The sequence below is a fragment of the Buteo buteo genome, chromosome 4 (assembly GCF_964188355.1).
Source record: "Buteo buteo chromosome 4, bButBut1.hap1.1, whole genome shotgun sequence".
Lineage (NCBI taxonomy): Eukaryota > Metazoa > Chordata > Aves > Accipitriformes > Accipitridae > Buteo > Buteo buteo.
In genome coordinates this window covers 29,649,783-29,673,694 of record NC_134174.1, presented here as the reverse complement: position 1 = coordinate 29,673,694, position 23,912 = coordinate 29,649,783, and the positions used below count along the sequence as shown (strand labels likewise).

General features: G+C 42.2%; 2 protein-coding genes across 5 annotated transcripts in view; one reads left to right on the top strand and one right to left on the bottom strand.

Moving 5' to 3' along the window:
• Positions 1-220: 220 nt before the first annotated feature.
• Positions 221-6,702, top strand: AIFM2 (AIF family member 2). The gene is made up of 8 exons (XM_075025373.1): positions 221-689; positions 1,556-1,671; positions 3,101-3,220; positions 3,621-3,713; positions 4,033-4,141; positions 4,353-4,505; positions 5,272-5,472; positions 6,236-6,702. Exons 1-8 carry the CDS (start codon positions 515-517, stop codon positions 6,388-6,390), a joined length of 1,122 nt encoding a protein of 373 aa, XP_074881474.1. The 5' UTR covers positions 221-514; the 3' UTR covers positions 6,391-6,702.
• A 64-nt stretch (positions 6,703-6,766) lies between these two features.
• Positions 6,767-23,912, bottom strand: part of MACROH2A2 (macroH2A.2 histone) — a 29,137-nt gene continuing 11,991 nt past the window's right edge. For 3 of the 4 annotated variants that reach the window (XM_075025370.1, XM_075025369.1, XM_075025372.1), the window contains exons 3-9: positions 19,781-19,887; positions 18,208-18,405; positions 16,472-16,582; positions 14,607-14,706; positions 13,567-13,656; positions 11,395-11,569; positions 6,767-7,845 (exon numbers count right to left, since the gene is read on the bottom strand). In XM_075025370.1, coding sequence (XP_074881471.1) covers positions 7,680-7,845; positions 11,395-11,569; positions 13,567-13,656; positions 14,607-14,706; positions 16,472-16,582; positions 18,208-18,405; positions 19,781-19,887 — 947 coding nt within the window. In that variant the 3' untranslated portion in view covers positions 6,767-7,679. Of the gene's footprint in view, positions 7,846-11,394; positions 11,570-13,566; positions 13,657-14,606; positions 14,707-16,471; positions 16,583-18,207; positions 18,406-19,780; positions 19,888-23,002; positions 23,533-23,912 lie in introns of all 4 variants that reach the window. The other variant, XM_075025368.1, reaches the window with a different exon arrangement.

The following is a 23,912-nucleotide window of genomic DNA, read 5'->3' as shown; positions in this document are numbered from 1 at the left end:
CGTTACTCGCTGCCAGGCTGCAGCTGCCATCCCCGAGCCGGCAGGCTCAGCCGGGGCAGTTCTCCCGGTCTCTGGGTGTTTGCTTGAAACACAGCCCTTGGTTCCTAAGACCCTTACGGTCCCCTTCTCACATGGAGGCTGTATGGGGAGGGGGGGATCTAAGGAAGGTGAAAGGGAAAATATTCTATACTTGGGACTCTGGTGCTCACCTGGGCAGCCGCTGTGCCCTGGGCAGGAAGCATTGCCCCACCCGGGAGGACCAAAGTCTGCAGGCTGGACTCAGACCTAGAAAAATCCCAACTCCCTCCAGCAGCTTTGCGGTTGCAACAGCTTACTTGTCAGCCGGCAAACGCGACTCCACCCGCCGCGGGGAGAGGCGGAGAGCGAGGAGGAGGAGGAGGAAGGATCTGCCCCCCCGCCCCAGCTCCATGGGGCCAGCCCCCTGCCGTCAGCTCCCCGGCTGGGCTGGGTTGACCCGGTTTCGGTCCGCCCTCCCGGGCTTCGGCGCAGTACGATGGGATCCCGGGTGTCCGTGGACGATTCCGTGCGGGTGGTTGTGGTCGGGGGGGGCTTCGGAGGCACGGCGGCCGCCAGCTTGCTCAAGTCGTGGGCCATCCCCTTCGTGCTGGTGGACGTGAGAGATGCTTTTCATCACAACGTCGCTGCCCTCCGTGCCGCCGTGGAGAGTGGTAAGAGCTCCGTGGACTTCCACGGTCACCCCCAGCGGTGACTGCGGCTGCTCGGAGATACTCGGGGAGTGACAAGGGACGGGGGACTGAAAGTGCCTCCTCTGCCCCGGTGAGAGTGAAAGAGCTGATGTTTTCCATCTGGAAAACAAATACTTGGCTCTGGGAGGACCTACAGACCGTCTGTATTAAGCTAATTGCATGTCTGCTGGGAAAACAGAGCAAAAACTACTCAGATGGTCGTGTCCCCCCCCCTTTTTTTTTTTTTCAAGAGTTTAGAAGGTGACTAAGCTAAAACCAGCAGCAGCTGGAAGGGATGAATGGATGTCTTTCTATATCTGGTACTTGAAATATTGGGCAGCTCAGCAGTGAGGCCCTGGCTGATAAAACTCTGTCACTGAGCTGCTCGGGCTTGTCTGGGACTTCACTTGGGAGACTGGGCTAACCCCATTACTCCAGTTGCTGGGGATTTAGGGTGAAAATCTCACGTTCAAGGCTGGGAACAAGCATCAAAAGGATGCCAAAAGCTTGGCCTGAGAGGCCTCTGACATCCTGCCTGAAATGCCCTGGACCACAGTGGAGCACTTACTGGGAAACCAGTACAGGAGATTCTGTATGGGGAGCAGAGAAAAAGCAACCTAGCTGAGGGTGTCACCTGGCCTCTGAGGAACTGATCTTGTCACCAGATCTGAGGCAAATGTCCTGAAGCTCATTGCTGGGCAGAGATAACACAGCGGAGGCCCAGCCCGCCGTCCCAGTTGCATACAATGCTTTTGTCTGAGCAAGGATGGCGTGAGGGCAGAATGGGAGAGGGGTTTGTTAGCCTCCACAGAGGAAGATCTCTTCTCTGTTGTCTCCTCTTACCACAGGATTTGCCAAGAAGACTTTCATCTCCTACTCTGTCACCTTTGGGGACAGCTTCCGACAAGGCAAGGTTGTTGGCATAGACCCTGGGAGGCAACAAGTCTTGCTCAGTGATGGTGAGGTGGGTGATGCAATAACTTGTAATGAGTAACTTGGGTGCCTTATGGGATCACCTGCTAATGCAGGGTGCCAGCCTTCAGCAGGGTGTGTTGTGAATCTCTCCTCCTTGGGGATTTTCTTCAGCTGCTAGAATGCAGTACTCCAAATCTAGGCTATGTTGGCTTTGACTGGTGATGTCTGGCTGGAAAAGTGACTTAGAATTTAGGTTCCAGACCGCTGTCTGTGCTTGGAGTCCTCTGAGAGGGAAAGAGCAAGACGAGCAGGACCACAGGGCACCTACAGAAAAAGTGCCTCTGAGCAGGAAGGAGCGTAACTCTCATCTGCCAGAGGAGGGGGGGGTGTGTGTACAGGACAGGATGTTCTGGGAAAAACAAACTGGACCTTTGCCCTTGAGTTGAACGAGAGCTGGGAATGCTGTCCAGTTGTGGCAAAGATCCCCATATCTCCTACAGTGTGGGTCAGCTGAGCATACGAACCCTGACCTACCCAATGCCCCTGGCTTAGAGTTCACACGCACAACAGCGTTCCTATTCTGATGTAACCCCCAGCTTGGCTGAAATGCCTGACCCCAAAGAAGCCACAACCCAAGCCCTCTGGGAAGTCACCGATTGCTTTCCTCTAGGTTTTTGCCATCTGTGGGCAGATATACAAATGCTCATGTGTAATACCGGCCCTGTAATGCTAGGAGGTAGGGAGGAATGAAACCATGACCTACTTCTATGGAGCGCTGCCCCAGAGAGAAGCAGACTCCCAGCCATCTCCTCTAAAACCAAGAGGCAGTGTGGGGAAATACTGTAGTGTTTAATCAGCCTGAAGAGCTTGGCAACAGAGACCATCTTTCCTGACATGCACTGAATGGCACCATCCCTTCTAGCCAAGCTAAGTGGCCTAGAGCTGTGTTGGGATGTGGGTGTGCAGTAAATACCGCACCCCATCTACTGCTCGGATGAGCTTTTATTCTTAGAGCTGGATTTAGAGCTCAACAACTAACCCTGGAGCTCAAATCCTTATCTAACTGCAGGAAGAAAAAAGGGCAGCAGCTCTGGTGACTCTTTTCAGCCAGAGCATTTCATCTCTGTACGGAAGAGGGTGAAGGAGAGAAGTTAGCCTCTGGACCCAGCTGTGATGGTAGCTTCAGTGTCTGGCATAAATATCAGGTTATTTCCTGTAAACTTACAGTAATTTCTTTAAAGCTCTCAGCTCACCTGAAGAGTGGTGCTTCTCTCAGACCCTGAGGAAGGCAGTTGTTTGGTGTCACCTGGACCAGGTCTCTTCCTAAAGTCACTTTCTGACAGTGGCAAGTCCTTTCCTAGTTATCAGCAAGGGCTGGAGGAGAGGAAATGAGTAAATGGTACCTAGGAAGCAACAACTGTGTTCTAGGCTCTGTTTTTAAGAGGTCTAACATCCTATTCCACCTTTTGCCCTCCCAGGAACTTCACTACTCCCATCTCATTCTTGCAACAGGCAGTGATGGGCCATTCCCTGGGAAGTTCAACAAAGTCATTGACATGGAAAGTGCCATCCAGACCTATGAAGATATGGTTAAAGAGGTGAGGAATCAACTTATTTCCTAGGAAGCATTGCCTGCCTCTGTTCAGCTTCCCTGTCCCAGACACCACTATGGGTATCTGGAGCCATCTGTGTCTAAGAATAAGAGACCATGATGCCTGCAGGGACAGGCCAGGGCAAGGAGCATGTGCTAGCTTGTCTAGCGTTCTGCATGCCCCAGGGGAAGATCAGCTGTCCACACAAGGGGACACCTGAAACGCTCAACAGTGTTACAGCGTACACGGGGTTCTCGGTTTTTGTTTCCTCTTAATGAATTAGGTGGTTTACTGCTGTTGGGCCAGTGATGTATCTCAGAAAGGTCTGTTCACGGAGTGGCTGAAGGTATCCGACTTCCTGCACTTAACAGTTCTCTTGTAACGCAAGTTTCCTCTTTACTTCAAGATTGAGAAATCTGAGCGCATCCTGGTAGTGGGAGGTGGTGCTGCTGGAGTTGAGATGGCTGCAGAGATCAAAACAGAGTACCCAGCCAAAGAGGTAGTAGCATATTAGTTACAATTAACTTCATCCTTGTTTCTGAGACTGTTCTTCTGTGATGGTCCTGCTGGAGGTATCCGAGATCACTGCAAATCAGAAGTTTCCATGCAATGGCAGCCTTTGCCCCTGCTGCCTCCTCTTCTGAGGGCACCCTATAGCCTGTCACCAGCAATTATTGGCACTAGATGCCTTTCACTGGCTCACTCTCCTTGGGTGTTAAGCAGGGTGGAAGAAAGCTAGCTATAGCTGCTCCCACCCAGCATGAGGTGAGTCCTGTCCCATTCCTGTGTCCCCCCGTTTGCTGTTTTGTCCCCAACAGGTCACCCTCGTTCACTCAAAAATTGCACTAGCTGATCCAGAGCTGCTAGATAGCGTCCGTCAGGAGGTGAAAGAGATTCTCCTCAGAAAAGGAGTGCGCCTCTTATTAAGTACGTACTTAACAATGCCTCTGAAGATCTAGACCCTGAAGCTCTATAAGCTGCTCTTCCTTTAGCCAAAGGATCTCCTTCCGATGCCCTCTTTCTGACTTTTTTGACTAAGCATGGCTCCCTTGAATTCCCATTTCTCTAGATACATCTGGGCTAGCTGGAAACAGCAGCCTAGTAAAGGTTTGTGACCCCGGGCTCTCTGTTGCAACAGGTGAAAGGGTCAGCAATGTGGAAAACCTCACACCAAACCAGTTCCAGAAGGACATGGTAGTAAGGACAGAAAAGGGCACAGAGGTGGTTGCTGACATGGTGGTCCTCTGCACGGGTATAAAGATTAACTCTTCAGCATACGCTGCTGCATTTGGTAAGTGGAAGAAAACACCAGGTGGGGGGAAACAACACAGTTCTTCAATGTCTTGTACTTGAGTACTGTGAGGTTAGGAAACAACCTTATACAACCTGCAGTGGTAATTCCATGATACAGCAAATAGTCCAAGATCACACTAAATACTTAACTGTGAAATGTGACCTTTGGAAACTTACAGACCATAGATTGAGTGGCCAACAGTCTTCTCCAGCTCCTTCTGCTAATACCTCCAAGGAACCTTAGTGTCCTAGTTCAGTATGAGGCAGATGACACCTAGAAGTTGATGGTAACTCCTGCTGTCAAGGCCAGGATTTTATCCTAGATATAAGCTTGCTGACTTCAGAGCAAGAATAGGCTCAGCAGATTCAGCGTTCCTGCTGAACTATCAGTGTCACAGGGCATTCAGCCGATTAGTTATTCAGTGATACATCTTCAGTCTGAGTCCTCTTGCAGCCCAGTTTCAGTTATGGCACTACGACTATGGAGCAGTATGACCATTATACAGTCTCTTTCTCAGGCTGTGTATGCTAGCTCTTAATGTCTCTACTGAAGTACCAAAGGATGATTCATTGCATGAGACTGCAATAATTAACTACAGCAAGGCAAAAAGCACCTCTTCCCTGACATGTAGAAAAGAGGGTGAAAAACCAACTCCTCACTTTGTGTCAATGACATGTTTGATAACATCATCAGCATTTTGGGGTCTCGGGCTACAACAAGCAACACAAAGCTCCTTCTGAAAACTTACTGTTTGGCAAAACAGGGGACAAAATGGCAAGTAACAGTGCTTTGAAAGTTAACAAGCACCTCCAGCTGGAAGGCTATGAGAACATCTATGCCATTGGGGACTGTGCAGATCTGAAAGAACCGAAGATGGCCTACCATGCTGGGCTTCATGCCAACATTGTGGTGACAAATATCATCAACAGCCTGACACATAAGCCTCTTAAAACCTATGAACCAGGTAAGGTAATCTCCTAGCACCTGGCCTTAGCTGTTGGGCTGCTTTTCTGCAGGGAACAGCTATTTAACACATATATATCAGAACTTGCATGGGACACTGATTAGAGGTGAAGGAAATCACAACTGGGGTTGACTGTATAAGCTTATAGTTCAGGCTTCATCTTAGTTCTTGCCAAAGATACTGCAGATGTTAATTACCTGTGTTAGTCTATGAACGCAACGTGTCCTTTCTTCACTAATGTCTTCCTGATAAATCTACTGGAGGGTGTCTGCTATTTATCAAACTTGTTTCCTTTTCTTTAAATGGCTTAGTGTCCAACTGAATCCTAGGAACAAGGAGATGACTTGACTTTCTCCTCCTTTCTCCCCTTAAACTATACAACAAACACAAACTGAACAATCTAGCCTCAAACATCTGGTTAGGCGACGGGTGTCATTAATAAGCAACTGATGTAAACACTTACCATAACCATGTTGAAAGCTGCTCCACATGGATGGAGGATATCTGGAGAGCAGTTTGTTTTGTAAAGGCTACCTGCAGTCCCATTATGGAAAGAGGTAGAGCAGATGGTAGAAAGGAGAGTTGCAAGTAGTTCTCCTTGGGCCTGCTTCTTTTCTTGTCATGCAGCACATGGGTCCTGTGCTTAGCACTAGGTGTGGGCGTGAGAGGGGGTGGGGATGGGAAGGGACGGTTTGGAGGAAGTGCACCACCTACATGTAGTAGGGTTTGATGCCTAACTTAAACCTCTATATCACCTTTCCAGGGTCACTAACATTCCTGCTTTCAATGGGCAGGAATGATGGTGTAGGCCAGGTGAACGGTTACTATGTGGGACGTCTTTTGGTGACCATCGCTAAGAGCCGGGACCTGTTTGTCTCCAAGAGCTGGAAGACAATGGGACAGACAATGCCCTCTTAAGAGGGGATCAGTAAAAAACCAGCAAGGAACACAGCAACTTGAAGAGGGAGAGGGTGCACTTTTATTGCTTGGACAGACTGATACTGTCTCCTGCAGCACTTCCTAAAGCCACCTGTCAGCATGCTGCATTAAAGGGGTGCCCTGCCTTGCTGTCAAGGGGAAGGAGACACTTTCCAAATGAAGTGCACAGTTCTCAGGATTAAAAAAACAGGGAAGGAATGTTTCTTTTACTTCCCTGTTGAGATAGCTCTGAGCAAGAAACCTGGTTTACCTTGATTTGTAACAATAAACACTGTGGTTTTCAAAATCTCTGTGGTTTTTTTTGTTATGTGGTTTTTCCCTGGCTTTCTCTGCTCTTGCTCTTCTAAAAAGTACCTGCCTCTTACAGATCTGGAATCTGCTCTGCAGCATGCAGGAAGAATGGCTTGCAGCACTGCCTGGGGAAAGCCTGCCTAAAGCCTTAAGAGGCTATGGTAATCCTGGAACTCAACAGAATATAATGCAGCTTTGTGTCAACATCTCCACAGCAGCTTTAATTATGTCCCTTATAGCACTGTACTTCAGCCAGAAGAGCTGGTTAGTTGCATGCTAAGTGTGACACAGCAAGCACTTAGTTACAGATGCTGCTGGGTTTTTTGGTTGGTTGGTTGGTTGGTTTTTTTAAGGTGAGAAATTCCCATAGCAAAAGTAGGGTTTATAACAATAACCACACTTGACACATCTTTTTCTTTTTTCTTATAAAACAAACAAAATCACCATGAAATATTCTCAGTAATTACAGAGATTATTGTGAGTTAAAAGCAAAACAGAAGCTCTTCATGCATCACTTCTTATAAAATCCTTTTCCCCTCTCTGTGGGCTAGAGGCAGAAGTTTACCATCTACCCTCAAGGGAGAGCAAAAGGAAGCAGAACATTTTTAAGAGCTTTCTTTAAAGTGTGTGTGTGTGTGTTTGTGTATGTGTGTGTGAAAAATTCATCACTACAAATCTAAAATGAGGTTACTGTTTAAAAACTCCTAAACTAAAGTAACAAGGGACACTAAACAAATTCCTGAAAAGAGATGGTAACTCAGTTGCTTAAGGTGATATAAATGGCTAGAGGATGCTGATAGCATGAAGAAATCGGACTAAACCCCTCTCATCTCTAGTCACAGCTCTTCATCAAGTCACAACACATCACACTACTACCACTCCCCCTCCTCATCACATTGAAAAAATAAAACCCACCTCTAATGCTTTTAATGCTACTCAAGTTTGTTGAAAAATAAAGTTTCATTTGGCTGCCATTGCTACTTAGTGTCTAGCTTGGCCATTTCTTGCACATAGATGCCAATACTTTCACTGTCGAAGAGCAGAAAGTAAATGTTCTTCAAGGAGGAAGAGCTGGTGCCGTCAAAATGGGTGGAAATAGCTCTTAGAGTCACCTGGGCTGCCGTCTGTTTTGGGAAGCAGTTTCTATGCGGTAGGGGAAGAAAACAGAACAAGTGAGTGTCAGCCACCTGCACAAGCATTATGCACACGTGATGCTGAAAGGAACAAGCCATAGCTGTAATAACAACAGGCTGTTGTTAAGACAGTGCCAGTTGCAGTTTTGCAATGTGTAAATCCCAGAAGCAAACCCCAAGGTTTTGACAGCAATATTCATCTGCTGCTGTATTAGTTTCCTTGCTGGCATAGTTACTGTTTTCATTTGCTTCTACTTTCTATAACCACACAAAGTTTTTTAACATTCTCCCCCTTTGAATTAAACTTTTCCATGCCATGCTGGGCAGGCTAAAAAGTTCAAGGGATAATTATTTTTTTAGTTGAAAAGTGAAAAAAAAAACCAACCCCCCTCAACTACTTAACTGACTTCCTCGCTCTGTCATTAAAAATACTTTGATGAGACTTCAGTGAAAATAACTGGAATTACAGCCCCAAGCCAAATTAAGGCCAAGACGCATTCATTCATTCATTTTGATGGTAATATACTTTAACCTACAATCTGAAAAGCTAAAAGCTATCAGTCTTTAGAGTAAGTGGACTTTTCAACTGTGTTGACATCTCTTGGGGCACCTGGCCCACATCCTTGAGATTCAAGTTTCTTGGCAGCAGCATTTTTTCCATCTTAATCATTCTCATCCTCCTTTTCCAAGTCACAAAACCATTCAGCTGCAACACAGTTCCTTCACCCTCATCTCCATGCTACAAGGTAACTGGCTGAGAGCACATGGCAAAGAACACAGTTATCATGAAGGTCAGCTGCTTTGCATCTCTGTTTATATAAAAATACGACTGCTACAATACTGGACATAATTTCAAGAACTGTTCTACAGTTTGAACTTGATGCCTATCTAACAAAATATTCTGCCTTGCAGTATGCTCATGCTTAGGAAGGTCTCCACATTGTTCTACTTGTCTAACACTAAACAGATTTCTTGACCTAGAAAGCATCCCTTCCTGAAGCGATACATGTGTGTGTCTTCCGCTGACATCTGGAGGGAAGAACATGCATTCTCTGCTGGAGTTTCTCCGCTGCCTGACAATGCTTGTAATAATAGTTCTGCTGATTTTGCACAACACTGAAGAGTGTCAATGCAGTGCTTGCTACGTGAGCATGTAGCAAGCCACGCACCTTTGAGGAGACTTTACTGGGACATACTGAATTGTTTGAAGGCGAGTTAATACCCAGCTGAGATTTCCGGTGGGTCTTTGGGCATAACTCTGCTGGCTGCTCTTGAGTTTAATGCCTCCTACTTATATTCTGCTGCATCATAATGCTCCAGAGGAAGTTAGATCCATGCCAAAAAAATTGGCCAGCACAGCCTAGCCCATGTCCTTCCTCTGAGGCAGGATTGCATATAACTTTTCTGCTTCTGAGAAAAGTTTGTCTAACCTATACTTAAGAGATCTTCAGTGATGGGGCAACATCAGAATACACAGATAAGCCATCTCAGTGCCTAACAATCCTTACACTTGAAAAATTACAGTATTTCTTTTAATAGCATCTGCTGCCTTTGCAGTGGTTTTTCTTCCCCGCGCCCACTGATAGCACTGTCACGTGTATTTGTTTATAATTCCCTTTCTAAGTGTAGTACTACTCACTTCTCCTTACTCTACTTCATGTTAGTGATTTCAGACTACTTATCATATTTGTATTAAAAACCATCCAAAAAGGAGCTTGGAAACTAGTCATCAACAACTGCTGTATCCATATTCATTGTAATCTAAATGATTACTAGCAAACAGATTTTCCTATTTTTAGTCCCTGGACAGCATCTGCAGCAACCCAGCTAATACGCCTTTCTGGCAGCAAGTTACTGACAAGGACTTTTTGAAAATGTTTTTCAGTTAATTTATATCTGCTTCACAGCACAAGTAATTTCATCTAAACTGTATTTCTCAACTTTTTAATGACAAGATTATACAGGTGAAAAACCCTGGCACAATTGAGATATCCCATCTATTGCTACATTACATCAGTTACTGTAAATAGTCCCTAAGATGGGACAGAGGAAAGATGAAAATTCACAGAACCAATACAGCATAATTCCTGATCTACTCAACAAAACCAGCATTTCTTGAGCAGACGTGTAGGTGGAATAAAATGATAGCAAAACCATTAAGTCTTATTTGAAAAACTCTGCCTTTTTTCATACAACTTTGAGGTCCTTTGACAAAAAAGTGTAAACCAGCAGCACCTGGTAAGACTTACTCTATTTTCTGTTAGCTGGAGTAATTGTAAGAGCAACAGAGAGTGAAATGGAACTAAGCAGCAGAAGAATCTGCACTACGACTAATGTGCTCCAAGACTGGATTATTCTTAGGTAACACTCATAGGAGACATGAGGTCTACAGAGACTATTTCTATTGGTATTAAAAGCTACAGTTAATTTTTGAAAGCTGAATTATATTATTGAAGAGTGGTAAAATAATTTATCACATTTTGCTTTGACTGAACACTATAAACAGAAAGATCTGTGTATAAATCATTAAAAACTGCACTGCCCCTCTATTTATTCTGTTGCCCTGATCCATCAAAATATTAAAGTGTCTGTGCAAAACCAGCATTTTCACCTCCCGTGTATTCAGTGATGTGTGGTGATTTCACTGATCAAAATGCAGTTTTACTTTCATTTTATTCACTACTGGGCCAACACAACTGGACTGTACTATGTACTCTACTCTCTGGGCTTTACTAACAAAATCAGTAGTTACATTTCAAATTAAACATAAGTGTGCGAACTCCAGCATGAAAGAACAACTTCTGCAGTTAGCAGGGTTTGTGTAAGGTTTCTTGTGATCAGAGACCAAGTAAGATTAATGAACTGTCAGTTTAAAAAAAAGAAAAAAAAAAGAAAAAAAGAAAAAGATAAATACTTTGGATTTCTTAGTCAAGCACATTTTATTTGCTAGTTATTGAGAAAGAAATGTATAGTTTTATAGTTGGTTTCTTAGTTCCCTTTTTAAAGCAGAACTGTATTTGAGAAACAGTGATTTCTTTTGAAAGAAAACATTTTGTGTGACTAGTCTGTTTAATATATATTTCTTGGGATGACTTAAGTGAACACCCCCCACTTACCTAGCTCAGGGTGCATCACTGTTACTTCTCTTCAGTATTATGCTGGTATAATCTTATTAGTACAAATGTAGTTTTAATAAGATTCACCACAGCAAAAATAAAGGGACATAAAAACTGAGGTGGTGTAGGCCCATAGTAGAAGAATGAAAATTACTGCCTAGCAACAGAAAACACAGTAAGTCCACTCAGCTCTCCTGTGGGTTAGCTAATTTCTCTCTATAAAGGCTTACTGGTTGTTCCAAGCAAACACTGCACTTCAAGGTCCTTTAATCTGGAGAAGCACAGTGTCAGAAGGCACCTGCCACGGCCCTGTCTGGAGGCAGGGTCAGCCCCTTTTGTGCCACAGACCAGAGGGTACTTGTCTATCACAGCAGCACATCTCTGACAGCTAATTATACCGCTGCTACCCGATACAGAATCCTCTTATGCAGAAAGAGTCATACCTGCCACTGGGAAACGGGGGGAAAGCCACGGATTTCAACTTCTTGTCTTCTGCGGCTGTTAAGCAGTTCTTTACAGTCTCTTCAAGCTGCTCTTCACACTTGTCTGAGCCCCACTGTGGGATGTGACAGTGGATGACAAACTTTGCTGCTAGGCCGCTAGACTGAGTAAGTGCAGCTAACACAAATGAAAATATAACATTTAGTTTTGAATAGAAACCACCCCACAATGACCTCTCAATCCAACGTACTTTCTTAATTACATTACCTCTCCAAAGAAATACATTAGGAATTAAAATATGCCACAATGGCTCACTTGCAATCATAATCTGTCTCGTCATTACTTTTGTAATCAATTATTATTTCTTCAGAGACCAAAGAACCCAGGGCTTATTTGGTTAACACAATTATTCAATAATATTTTTTAGCTTTCTCATTCAGCATGGCCTCTGGATTTATTTTATGCAAAGTATCAAAACCTTGCACTGAACACAGTATCATTAATCCCCCAATAGACATTTCTGCAGTGCTGTCACAGCCTTATCTGAATGCTTTGCACAGATATTTAGACCCACTTCACAGCTGGGTAATTTCAGATAATGACATGAAAATCAAAGATGTTTGTTGAAAGTCTCCACCAGTTATGTCCAATTAGAAATCTCAGATTAATTTTTGAGTAAGCCTAATATTTCTCCAGGACCTGCAGAGTCCACAGCATGGCAACAGTTTGCTTTTGCTGCAATTGCGACCATTAGCACTTCTGGAAATCTGAGTGTCTGGAATTTCAGGTTAAACAGCCTGAAATTAGCTGTGCAATTAAAGCCCAAGGATGAAAAACTTGGATTTATTCACTTGTCCATGATTGCAGAGGAAGTCTGTTGCAGGCACAGAGGAATTCTGTCTAATGCTTCACTGTGCTACTTAAATTTCAACCAGAGACAATCATCAAGCTGTTAACCATAGGGAGCAAATTGACTGAAAACAACACAGGTATCCTGTGAGCAGCACTTGAATTCAAGCCCATTAGGCTGGAGCTCAAGTGTTTGCAGTAGACCTCCAGTGATTAACAACAATTTATTATCACTTGCATCAAAACCAGAAGGAGCAATTTCAAACACAGCAATACAACACAATGCTCAAGAGTATACGTTTTCCTGTCTATTAAACTAAGATTATCTTCTTTCCTGCGACTGCCTTAATAACTTAAAAGGAGTCTATTTTCTAGTTAGGTAATAATGTTGACAAAGAAAAGTAGTTTACTTTGATGTTATGGCATATATTTTTGATTCAATGTGAAAGTGAAGCAAAATACCTTGTACAAAAATTTCCCTGTCATTTGAGATTATAAAACTAGGCTATTCATTTAGGAAATTTCCAAAACTAGACTATTTAAAGCATTTAGTTTCTTGACTATTGAGATACTAAGCCAAATAAAGCACTAGAAGATACATTGTAACTTTGCTCCATCCTCCCTCCAGCCACCTTCAACCCCTATAAATTGGTTTAATTTGTCCACAAAGGAAGGCATAATCTCAAGTCCCAAACTATTCACTGCTACAGATGTTTTAAATATTTGAAGGGAGCTCTTCTGTAATTTGTATTTCTATAATGTAGCTGTAGTGCCTGGGAGAAGACCAGTAATTGCTTTCCCAAAAAGCATGCCAGTTCTAAAGATCGTATCACATCTTTATTTGTGTTCAAAGTAAGGTAATTGTTTGGATTATACTGTTCATCAAATATGCATAAAGCAGAATAATTTAAAAACTACCACTGTTCTTATACCTCATATGTTAGACTGAGAGTTGTTTGATTCTCACTAAGGAATGCAGTACAAACAGGACAGGAAAGATGGCACAGAGGTGACAGCACAAGTTTTCCTTAATTTTTGGACTCCCACAGGCAGGAGTTGCCTAAGATAAATTAATCAGCCTGCTGTAACTTCTGGTGGCACCTAGAAGCCCAAAGACAGAATGTGCACAGCACACAAGTATCCTATGCTTCCTTTCTTTTCATCTAAGCAGGCTATCCATATCAGCAACAGCTTTGAAGAAGAAACAGAAACATTTACATCACATAAGCAAAGGCACGTATATAATCAAGAACAGATCAGAATGTCCAGAGAAAAGAACATATGAAATGAGCTGTTTCCAAAAGAGAGCGTAGTATCCTTTTTACCTTCAGCAACTTCCAAAGGTCCTTGAGATTTGCGAAGCTCTTTCACCGTTTCTAAAAACTCTTTCCCTCCAGCCTTTTCCAATGCCTTGCCTGCAAGGACACAGAGCAAAAGGCCTTGGCTTCAAAGTATCAGTATGAAAAAACAACTCTACATTATTTAAAAGAACAACATTGTACACATATTATCCTGTTTCCCTCTATCAGAGGCAACTGATGTTTATGTTTACCACTGTATCTAGCCACAGATAAAGTTTACTTTTTATTGGTTTTGAAAACCCCTGCATGTTATTACTGGAAATTACTTTAAGAGAATTATCTGTAAGAATGCTGTCTTACTCTGACTTATGGCTAAAATAGTGAAGAGTGAGATTTTCAGAACTCAGATTTTCAGCCTCCAAAATCAACTCAACATACAAACCCTACTACTTTCTTAAATAAACACAGCTGGGATGCCAGTGAAGGTCTCGATGACTGACTGTATAAAACAATGATCCAAAAGCCCGCTACTAGATTCTGTTGCCTCTCTATGTGACTGACTGCGTATCTTTTTTACCTCCCCCTTGCTTAAATTTTCATATTTGTACACATTATTACATTATTTGTAATAATATTTCCTTATTTCACATGAGCAGTATAAGGCTTTGAACATGAGTATTTCTAAAGTATGTAAAATCCTACAATAAAAAGCATAATTAGAAAACTTATTAATATATAATTTTTGTCACGGAATTTTTAGAGGCAAACGTAAAAATAATTCAGTAAAGACTGCAATAATGATTATTTACACCTTTGCTGCTCATGTGCTTCAACAAATTATCTGTGTTTTGACTGTCGTAAGGCATCATATAAAAAAAAGATAAATTAGTGATTAGCCTGTTATACCTAGTCAGATCCAGCCTGATTTTCAGAAGTGTTGTAAGTGATATTTTATGGCCTGGGGAAGATTCAGATGAAACATGATGGGATCTCAGCAGGCAGCTAGTAGACCAGCTACTGTTCCAACTCTAGATCTGTTTTTATTGCCTGTAGCAGAGCCTCACCTATTTCCTCCTTGAGGTCTATTTCAGCAGTTGTAGGGTGAACGATGCCTTCTACTTTCATGGAGCCAATATGGCTGATGTCACTCTGTGTCAGAGAAAGCTGTAAAATAATAATGAGGGAGTAGAAAAAAAAATAAAATAGTAATCCAAGTGCAAAATCATTTTCATACCAAAAAACTAAAATGAAAGAAGGCTGGATTCAGTCTTTCAGAGATTAGTAGTCTTACTGTGTTCAATATGTGTGATTCTGATTTTTAGCCTTTAATTAATCTGCAAACCACTCAGATCATTTTGTGATATGCCCACAGCTTGGGAGCTTGCTCCAAAGGAAGTTACTGCTAGAAAATTCATGTTCTAGCACCACACTTTGAAGAGAAAAGGCTGACTTTGGAAATGATTTTGTTTAAAGAGAAAAACACTAAAATTAGAAGGCTTTTCTGTAGAAACACTTCCCCCAGTAAACTACTGTAAGGGCTGAGAAGAAGGGCTGGACACTATCCTGATCTATAAAGGCTTCACCATCCCACTAATTAATTACCCTTTCAGTTCCTGGCATAAATAAAATACGGAATGCTTTACCCCCCCATGCACCTGGATATAGGAACTGGCCAAAACTTGATGTCTCAAGGTGCTCAGAAAAGGCTGCTCCCCAGATTTCACAGCCTCATCACTTTGAGCAACAACACAGGACAGAAACCCTAAAAATCATTAAAAAGACTTTACAGTTGCTGAACATGTGCCCAGCGTGCTTCATTTCTTCCAAGATACACTGTGGTACTTAAGTCCTAACCAGAACAATAAGCACTGCCCATTTTAGAGAAGAAAGTGAGAAGCTGCACAGATTCTGGAGGAACTTAGGACAGGACTGAACTCTAATAAAGGAGATCAAAGTTTCACCTACCCAGCCAGATTACAGCTTTTAGCAATCTTTTGGATCTATTATGTGTCTGGCACATTCTAGACCACTGTTTTAGCAAGAGATAGGATCAGACAGACTGAACTCTTAAGTGCTGCTTCATAAAACAGGGTACACCATCAGCACAGGGGGCTTATAGAAGCAATTTCAGGAAGAACACTTTTTCCAGATGACCTTACTATTTGAAATAATAATAATAATAATAATAAAATCTTTGCTGTATCTCCATAGTTAAATCTGTAAGAAAAACTCTAGCTTCACTCAAAGAGTCCAAAAATTAAGGCAGGCAAAAAACTCTCCCTCTTGGTGAGTACAGGAAAAAAAAGAAAAAAGTACAGGACCAACAGTTGGCTGGACACCAAGGACATGTGGGTATTTTGGTGGGACAATTTTGTAATTCTGGCCAGGCAAGGTGTCACAGTCTGTGCTGAGATGGAGAAGTCGGCATGCCCTGCAGCTCTGGTGAGGTCCTCAGTTTGAACAGTGAGAGAGCAGCGTCACACAGCCCACTTTCAGACAGAGCACCCAGGCTTCTGGCACAAACCAACACATGGAAGTTGCTGGGTGATCCTGGGACCTGGCCCAGAAATACTCTTTTATAAATAATAAATAGTCTAGAAGGTGAAACCTGGTTTGGCAGTATGCCAGGTACAACACAGCCAAGTCCAAACTGAACAAAACTAATACAGCTTAGGCCAAGAAATGAATCAGTATGGCGCTCTCTACAGAAGAGAGACTGACCAACATTATTCTTGGAAATCTTTTATCTGCAGACATATTTGTTGAGACCCTCTACTCCATCCATGACTTGAGTGAATTTTGGCCTTAAATTTGGGACCACTAAGGGAGAATGTAGAGAATACTTTGTACTGGTGTTAGATCAAAAGCATCATTCCACTTATGCTAGGCTTCATTGCTGTGATCCCAATCTGTTCTAACTTTGTATTACCTTTTGTCCTGGCACAAGGCTCTTGGAGGACAAGATAGTGAAACCATCCCCAGGTCCATCTTCAGATGTTGAATTTGAAGCGCCTTCTTTTTCATTGTCCTTTTGTTTGTTCTATTTGGGGGGAGAAAAAAGCAAGAACTCTCAAAGGAAAAAAAATAATCAGCATTTACCATTATTCAGTAATGGATGGATTTAATCAGTTACTACAAATCTCATTTCTCAGATCAATATATTACTCATAGCCTTTTAATCCCCAAAGATTATGTAACAACAGAGGTCTTCACTGTTTATATAATGCTAAAACATCAGAGGTTCATCTGAGGCATTACATACGTTCGTAGTCACATTAAGAGTCAGGGCGCCCACATCCATCTGCAGTTTTACTAACAATTAAGGTTGTATTTATGTGTGAGTGTATGCTAGTTTATTTTTGCTGCTGACAGAGCAGAGCTCATACTAAATCAAACTTAGTTACTTAGTAACCCAGTCAAATGCTCCAATCTGAAGGAAACATCTTTATAATCTGAAAAAAATCGAAAGTCTCAGCTAATAAATCATACATCTGAATCCATATCGACAGGAGCAAGTCATCACACCTCCATACAAGCAGTCAGAATGACAAAACGAAATAACTAATAGCTGAAGCTTGAATGCAAAATCCCCTTTGTGGGGGACACTCCTTTATGCAGCCTAGGTCCAGGAGCAGGAAACCTGTTCCTACCAGAGCTGCAGGAGCACATATTCACATCTCTCAATATTTGATTTAAGGTATGTCAAGAAGCTAGCTCTTCCTAACAAGTCCCAGACTCTGCATGTGCACAATTCAAAGTAAGGTGGTAGCTGAGATCAATACACAGAGGCATCCTATTAAGCATCTTATTAAGCAGCTGTTTTCTTTTTAAAAGTTGTTTCTGTGTATTCTCAGCTATGGAAATGTATTAAACTTACAGGCATCCAGAAAGTTGTGCTTAACACAAGTTTAAAAAGCTTAGGTCAAAGCTTAATATCATTTAATCCTAACCAATCAAAAATTTAGCAGCATTTTAAGATGCACGCTCTGGAATGACAAACCAAGAGCACTGATCTGGGTTACTGCTTTACCAAATTAAACCGTTTAGGATGGTGATAGAGGATGGGCAACCATAAGAGAAGGTGCATCAGTCAAGTTCTGATTCATTTATTCTTCTTGCAACTCTTAAAAACCATTAACAGCACACCTAAGACCACAAGAAACAAAGAGCTTGTCAAACTAACATTTATGTACCATGTCAGGACATGTTCTCTGGACAGTGAAAAAATCTTTTAACAGCAACCCAGTAACTGCACAAGGCTGAAAGCATGACATCTCTCAAGTAGAAAATGCTTTAAAAAACAGCTTCCTTTAGCTTTTAAAAGCTAGAGTTCACTGCCACACAATTAGCGTGGAGATAAAGAGATTCTACAGTTATCAAGAAAGTATTGCAAAGGGTGACATGGAAATCTGAAAAGTTTCCCTCAAAGCTTTAAAGGTTTTTGTTACAAAAATTCATTAAAAAAATACTGTGTTTGCCTTTATTTCTAAAGTTTAGAGGAAAAAAAAAATCCTGGTGTGTCTATTATCAACTCCTACCTCCTATTTCCAGTTGTTACAAACAAACAATGCAGAAGTGCTAATTTATTCTTCCTCATGGTCTTAGCTGGCTTTGATCTACTCCCTCTCCCACACCTCTGGAATCCCATATCTGCCTCATGCTTACCTTTTTGGGTGTCCGGGCCTTGGTAGACTTTGCCTTCTTCCCACTCTTTTTGTTTACCATGGCTTTCCTTCCCTTCTTCTCAGGAGTAGGGGAAAGGATGGTCTCAGATTTGCCTTTGGCACCCCGTTTCTTGGCTAGAAGCTCTGGCTGAATTCTGGGCAGGACACCTCCACTTGCAATAGTCACACCTTTTAGCAACTACAAGCAGAAGCAGTACGAAGGAGCACATTACAGATTCTCTTAGTCTGCACTCAAGCTATTTTTGCTGACTACATTACACATACACAAGTAGAGTCCACGCTTCCTAAAGCATTGAACCTTATGCCTTTATCATGAAAAAAAAAAAACCCAAAAAAACCAACCCAAAAAACTATTAGGGAGAAAATCCACAATAACAAGAAACCTGACAGGTGATGGTGAGGTCAGCCAGCACACCCCAGACAACTCTATTATTGTACTGGTCAATCACTCTTCTCTCTTCCAGTGCTAGTCTTTCTGCATACCTGTCCTTGGTGACTTACAAGCAGTGAATGAGGGTAAGAGATGATAAGTGCCTGCAGGCTACCTAAAAAAAATATGATTGGACCACAGCCCTGCTCAAAGGAGGACTGGCTGCAGATCCCTTTGGCAGGGAAACATTCAGTGAAAGCAAGTATGAGCCCCAAGAACCTGCTTTGCAGTGGTGAACGACAGGAATGGGCTGTGATATTATGTGGAGGACAAAGTCTGGCTAATTCCTAACAGACAGCACTAGATCTAGTCCCCACTTCACAGGCCAGTGACCAACACCACAGAGCAGGGAATGGGCTGGTAGTGTTAACATGCTTTTCCCTCTGTTCTGGCCTCTGTTTTGACTTTTCAGTCCCCTTGACTGGAAACAGAGCTAGATGACTTTATGGGCCCTGCATTTTCATTATTTAAAGCGGTCAAATTAAGTGCAGTAATCTTTCACATGGGGCCAACCAAGAAGAGATCCTCTGATGCTGACTGAACCTTTCTGGCACCCCTGAATGCTGCAATTCACAGCTCATGCCATGATCTCTCTTCTCACTCAACAAGTTTAGCAGATGTGATCCCACAAGAGATCCTCAGGGTCACAGCACTGCAACCCACACTCTGGTTGCTGATAGGACTTGGGCATACAGTCAGAGAGGCACTCCTGGAGGCAGCAATAGCAGAGAGTGAGCTAGATCCCTACACAAGGTGGGCCTTGCAGCCAGTATAACAGAAAACACACATTTCTACAGCTTTTGGGAAAAGGTCTTCCATAAGGCACTTATTTCTTTAAGTATTGGATGTCCCTGAGGGAAAAATTAAGCATCAAGTTTACCCACTTCAACAGGACTCACAGGCTACAAAAGCAGCAACATTTATATCCAGAGGATTTAAGTTGAGATGTCTTAGAATCTTCTTTTTTGTTTGCTTTTATTCTGGTGGGCACAATCTTGTCATCTTCTGTTCTAATAATTGTGTTCTCATTCATGTGTCACACTAAACTGTTTCTAACCTTCTGTGGTAGCAGCTTCATTCATGCCACAGCACGTAACTCTTGCACTGAAATGTAAGCAGGTACCTGATTCAGTTCCTCATCATTTGCAACTGCCAGGAGGATGTGTCTGGGGGCAATTCTCCCTTTCTTGTTGTCTCGCGCTGCATTTCCTGCTAATTCTAGAATTTCAGCTGTAAACACATTGAGATAAAAATGAATAACAAAAATGCAGCTTATATACACCCTGTAAACACTTTTTACATTCCTTCTTAACATCCATTTACCTTTTCAGGGGTGTTTCCCGATTTAAATGGTCTTTGCTACAGAAAGGCAGAAACCAAACCACACTCAATGTGTTTGTAAATTTACATAAAATAATCTGTCCTTCCTAATTCCCTGAAGGATAGCTAGAAGAAAATATGCTAAGCTTGGTTCACATAACTTCTTTTACGAGTCCCAAGTCAGAATTCTCTTTCAAAAAAACAAGAAACACCCTACAAAAATGTACATCAGCAGTCCAAAATTTAGCATTAACCCTGTAACAACAAAACAGTAAAGCATGCAATGAAACCCCAAACCTAGTACAGACAGCTCTGACAAAACAAAAAGGATTCTCAGGACCAGGTAAGACGAAGACTGAGGTGCATTTAAAGAAATACTTTGAAAGCCAACAAACTAGCCAGGCAATGCTGCAATTCTGCATTAAAGGACATTGAAAATCTGAGAAGCTTCATTTCAGAACAAGATATGAAGGGTTTGACTTAGAGGCAAGCAGAGACAACGTAAGAGCTTCAATGCATGAACTACTGGTAGAAAGTTCCTTCTATATCTCCAGGAACAGCAGGTCACGTCAAAAGTAGCTTCTGTAAATGTGCAGTAACTTTTATACTGTGATTAAAGTCACTGGTCTTTTTTCTAATTGTTATAGAGGAAACACAGACACATCTTTCTGGGTTTATTTAAACCACAGCAATCAGTATAATTCATTAACTTACACAGTTTGGCCCCTACTCAGAAGTTATTTCTCATGTAAGAACTCTATTGAAACACTGAGAAGGAAGGAGAAGGGAATGTTTTGCTCCAAATAATCATAAAAATCATATTCACATCTTGTTTCATTTTAAAAGTATCCAGTGTCCCTGTCTTCTGTTTTTTGTTTTTGTATTTACGTTTACCAGTAACAGGGGTAAAGAAAGCTACAGCCTATCAGTGTCCTATTAATAACTTACTCCTTTTTATCAACTAAATAAAGAACCATAACTATTATAAAAAGAAGAACTTTCATGAAAAATTTAGTGGCAATCTACCTAATGCTCTCTGGCTAAAATCCAAAGGATTTCAACAAGAGGTTTAGTTCATGGGAAAAATACATGCTTTCAATTTCACTTAGAATAACAAAAGTGCATACTTGTCATCCAGTTTTCACTACTACACAGCATGCATACTTAACTGAATGTTGGAGATGTAAAAGCCATTGTTTAGAATTATGTGCATATTCACAGTGAATTGTTTAAGAAACAGCCAGTGTCTGTTGAAAATTTTCACAATTATTCATGCATCACATTCAAGAAACATTATCAAAATCGCAAAAACAAGCACTTAAATTTTAGGAAATATTAGAACCATGGTTGCAATAACTAGGCCACTGCTATGAGGAAAAAGTATGCGATGGAACAATCAGAAATAGTATCACACCACAGACAGACACTGGGTCTACATTAAAAGTTAGGCCAGCAACCTCGGCTCTGGCATTTCCCAACTTTGGAGCATTTGACTTGGACTTGAAAGGAGGAGACTGAAAAGAAATCCCACATAATCCAGCTATATTCACCCCTGCAGGGCTGCAGGGCTGGAAGTTTCAAACCCTTCTCCCAGACCTCTGCCAGTGGAGCTAATGCAGCAGAAGACAGCAGGAACAGATTGCCATCCATTGCAGACCAGCATAAAGCAAGAAAAGAGACCCAGACTTCTCCAGTGGGTTTTGCAGATGTGTGCTGATAGCAGAGGAAAATTGCATCAGGAAAAAAAAAAGCAACACATACTTACCTGCGTGGTAACTGAAGTTCTTTCAGATGTGCCAACAACAGGCACATCCTGCTACCTGTGTGCTCACCCCACTCCCCCAGGTTCTGGGTCCTTTGGCCAGCAGCATCCTGATGGTGCACTCAAATCTCCTCTGCCTAATGTTAAGAGCAAAAAACGCAGAACACTCAAATGCCAGCCATCTACCACAGGACATTGGGAGGAAGGGAATCCAAGGAAGAGATGATGTATGGCAGACTGTGGAATACGCATATAACTTATCAAAGGATGCGAATTATTTGCATAGGTGAATAATTGCCTTACCTCCTTCTAATGATTGTTTATATGCATATTTTTCTAATGCTGGAGGCAGGGACTCATAGTCTTAAGAATGTAAAATGGCACTTGCAAAATGCAACATCAAATATGTAGGCTTCAGTTATCACATCCTCTGCTGATAACAACAGAACCCTAAAGAAACTGCTTTACATTTCAAGTGGAAACATCTTCACAGCTGAGGTTACCTAAATTCTACTGAGAATATAGGTCCTATAATAAATTGCTATACTATAACAAGCTCTTTTGAAATCGGGCATCTTGATATTCTCAGACATAAGTTGTTTTATCTTTATGTGCTCTCAGCAGCAGGCATTAAGAATTAAAGTGAAATCTGAAATAATCCTGCTTCCCTCAAGATTCAAAATCCACAAAGATACCTCCACACTGGAAGCATAACTTCACATTCAGACATCTTCAACGTAGATAGCTACAAACTAGCTCATTTATGCCCTCCACAGTTTACCTTGGCCTCAGACAGATATTGAATGCTGGTCAACAGAGTAGTGCCCAGAACTATCCACTGACTCTACACAACACCTAGTGTTTTTAAAGGAGACTTTTCTCCTGTTTGATAAGCACTCGGGACCAAGGAAGAACATAACTGTCTTCCAGCCAACACAAACAGCAGCCATGCTATGACCTGAATGGGATTACATCTTCTCATCCTGAGACATACAGGAAAAAGAGGTTTCTTTAGCAGATGGATCAACAGATTTGGAGTGTCTGGGAATTAAAAGCATCCTAGCTAGGCCAAAGCTATTTGTTCAGCTGAGCTCAGCCTGCTTTTGTGAAGTGCTCAGCTGGACTGATAAGAAAGATATATGAGAACTACTGATAGCAGAATTGGAAAGATTTCAGACAGGTTATCTTGTTTTCCACTTCCCCTTTAGGATAGGTTTTGACAGTTGCTGTTACACTACCACGTACAAATCTACCCAATAATACCTTTTCTCTGAAAAGACGTATCAGATGATGGAGTCCTTGGTCCTCCATTTGCAAGTGGAAAAGCATCTGCTCGATTTTCTCTTGATGGCAGATGAGTGAAACAGACAGAGGAGTATGCCACCTGATGTCCTTTGAAGGAGGAGGTATTTGCTGGTGTTGTGTTCTGCCCTAATTTAGTGAAGATGGCTTTCCATTGACATCTTCTGTGAGTTCCTCTGACCAGCACACCATTCATGTCTTCTGCTTCCTAAGCAAGAGGCATCTGTATTCTTTGCCTACATTTTGGGAAGGTGCATTATGGGACACATGCAGTTGATGTTTGATTTAGATGATGATGACTGTAGTCAGCCCCATGCACACTCAGAGCATAGTCTGGCATGCATCTGTTGCAAAGTCGATAAATCCAATGGAACCGAGGCCAATTTTTCAGGGAGTTTTAACTCTGAAGCCAGTGGAGCCCAACACTGTTCCAGCAAACACAACCTTCTGGATAGGAATTAAGCTGCAGTTTTGCAATATGATATTCAAGCCTAAGATATAAAACAGCATAGAGAGATTATAAAAAAAAGCCTTAGAACACTGATGAGATCTTCTTCACATTAGCTAATCAGTCGAGGTAAAAGTACCTCTTCTCGAGACACACTACGGCAATTGCTGGCATTTTAACAATGGGGTTGATAAGCCAAAGCGCAGATTTGGCCTTGATAATGGCAGTGGGGTGCAGCAATCTTGCATACAAAGGGAAAAAATGGGGATCTATTGGCTCATAACACGGAACACATACCAAAGCCAAAAGGCACTCTGAACCATGTGGCAACTGGGAATAAGGATGCTCAAGAGGTATATGCACCATCTGGATGATGCTAGTCAAGAGGCTCAGTGCTTCAGGGCAACACAAATATAGGCCATT

Excerpts from the sequence above, each read along its gene's own strand:
- AIFM2 (XM_075025373.1), top strand. The coding sequence starts at position 515 with ATGGGATCCCGGGTGTCCGTGGACGATTCCGTGCGGGTGGTTGTGGTC. Across the intron at positions 1,672-3,100 it reads TCTTGCTCAGTGATGGTGAG|GAACTTCACTACTCCCATCT; the intron begins GTGGGTGATGCA and ends TTGCCCTCCCAG. Across the intron at positions 5,473-6,235 it reads TCTTAAAACCTATGAACCAG|GGTCACTAACATTCCTGCTT; the intron begins GTAAGGTAATCT and ends TCACCTTTCCAG.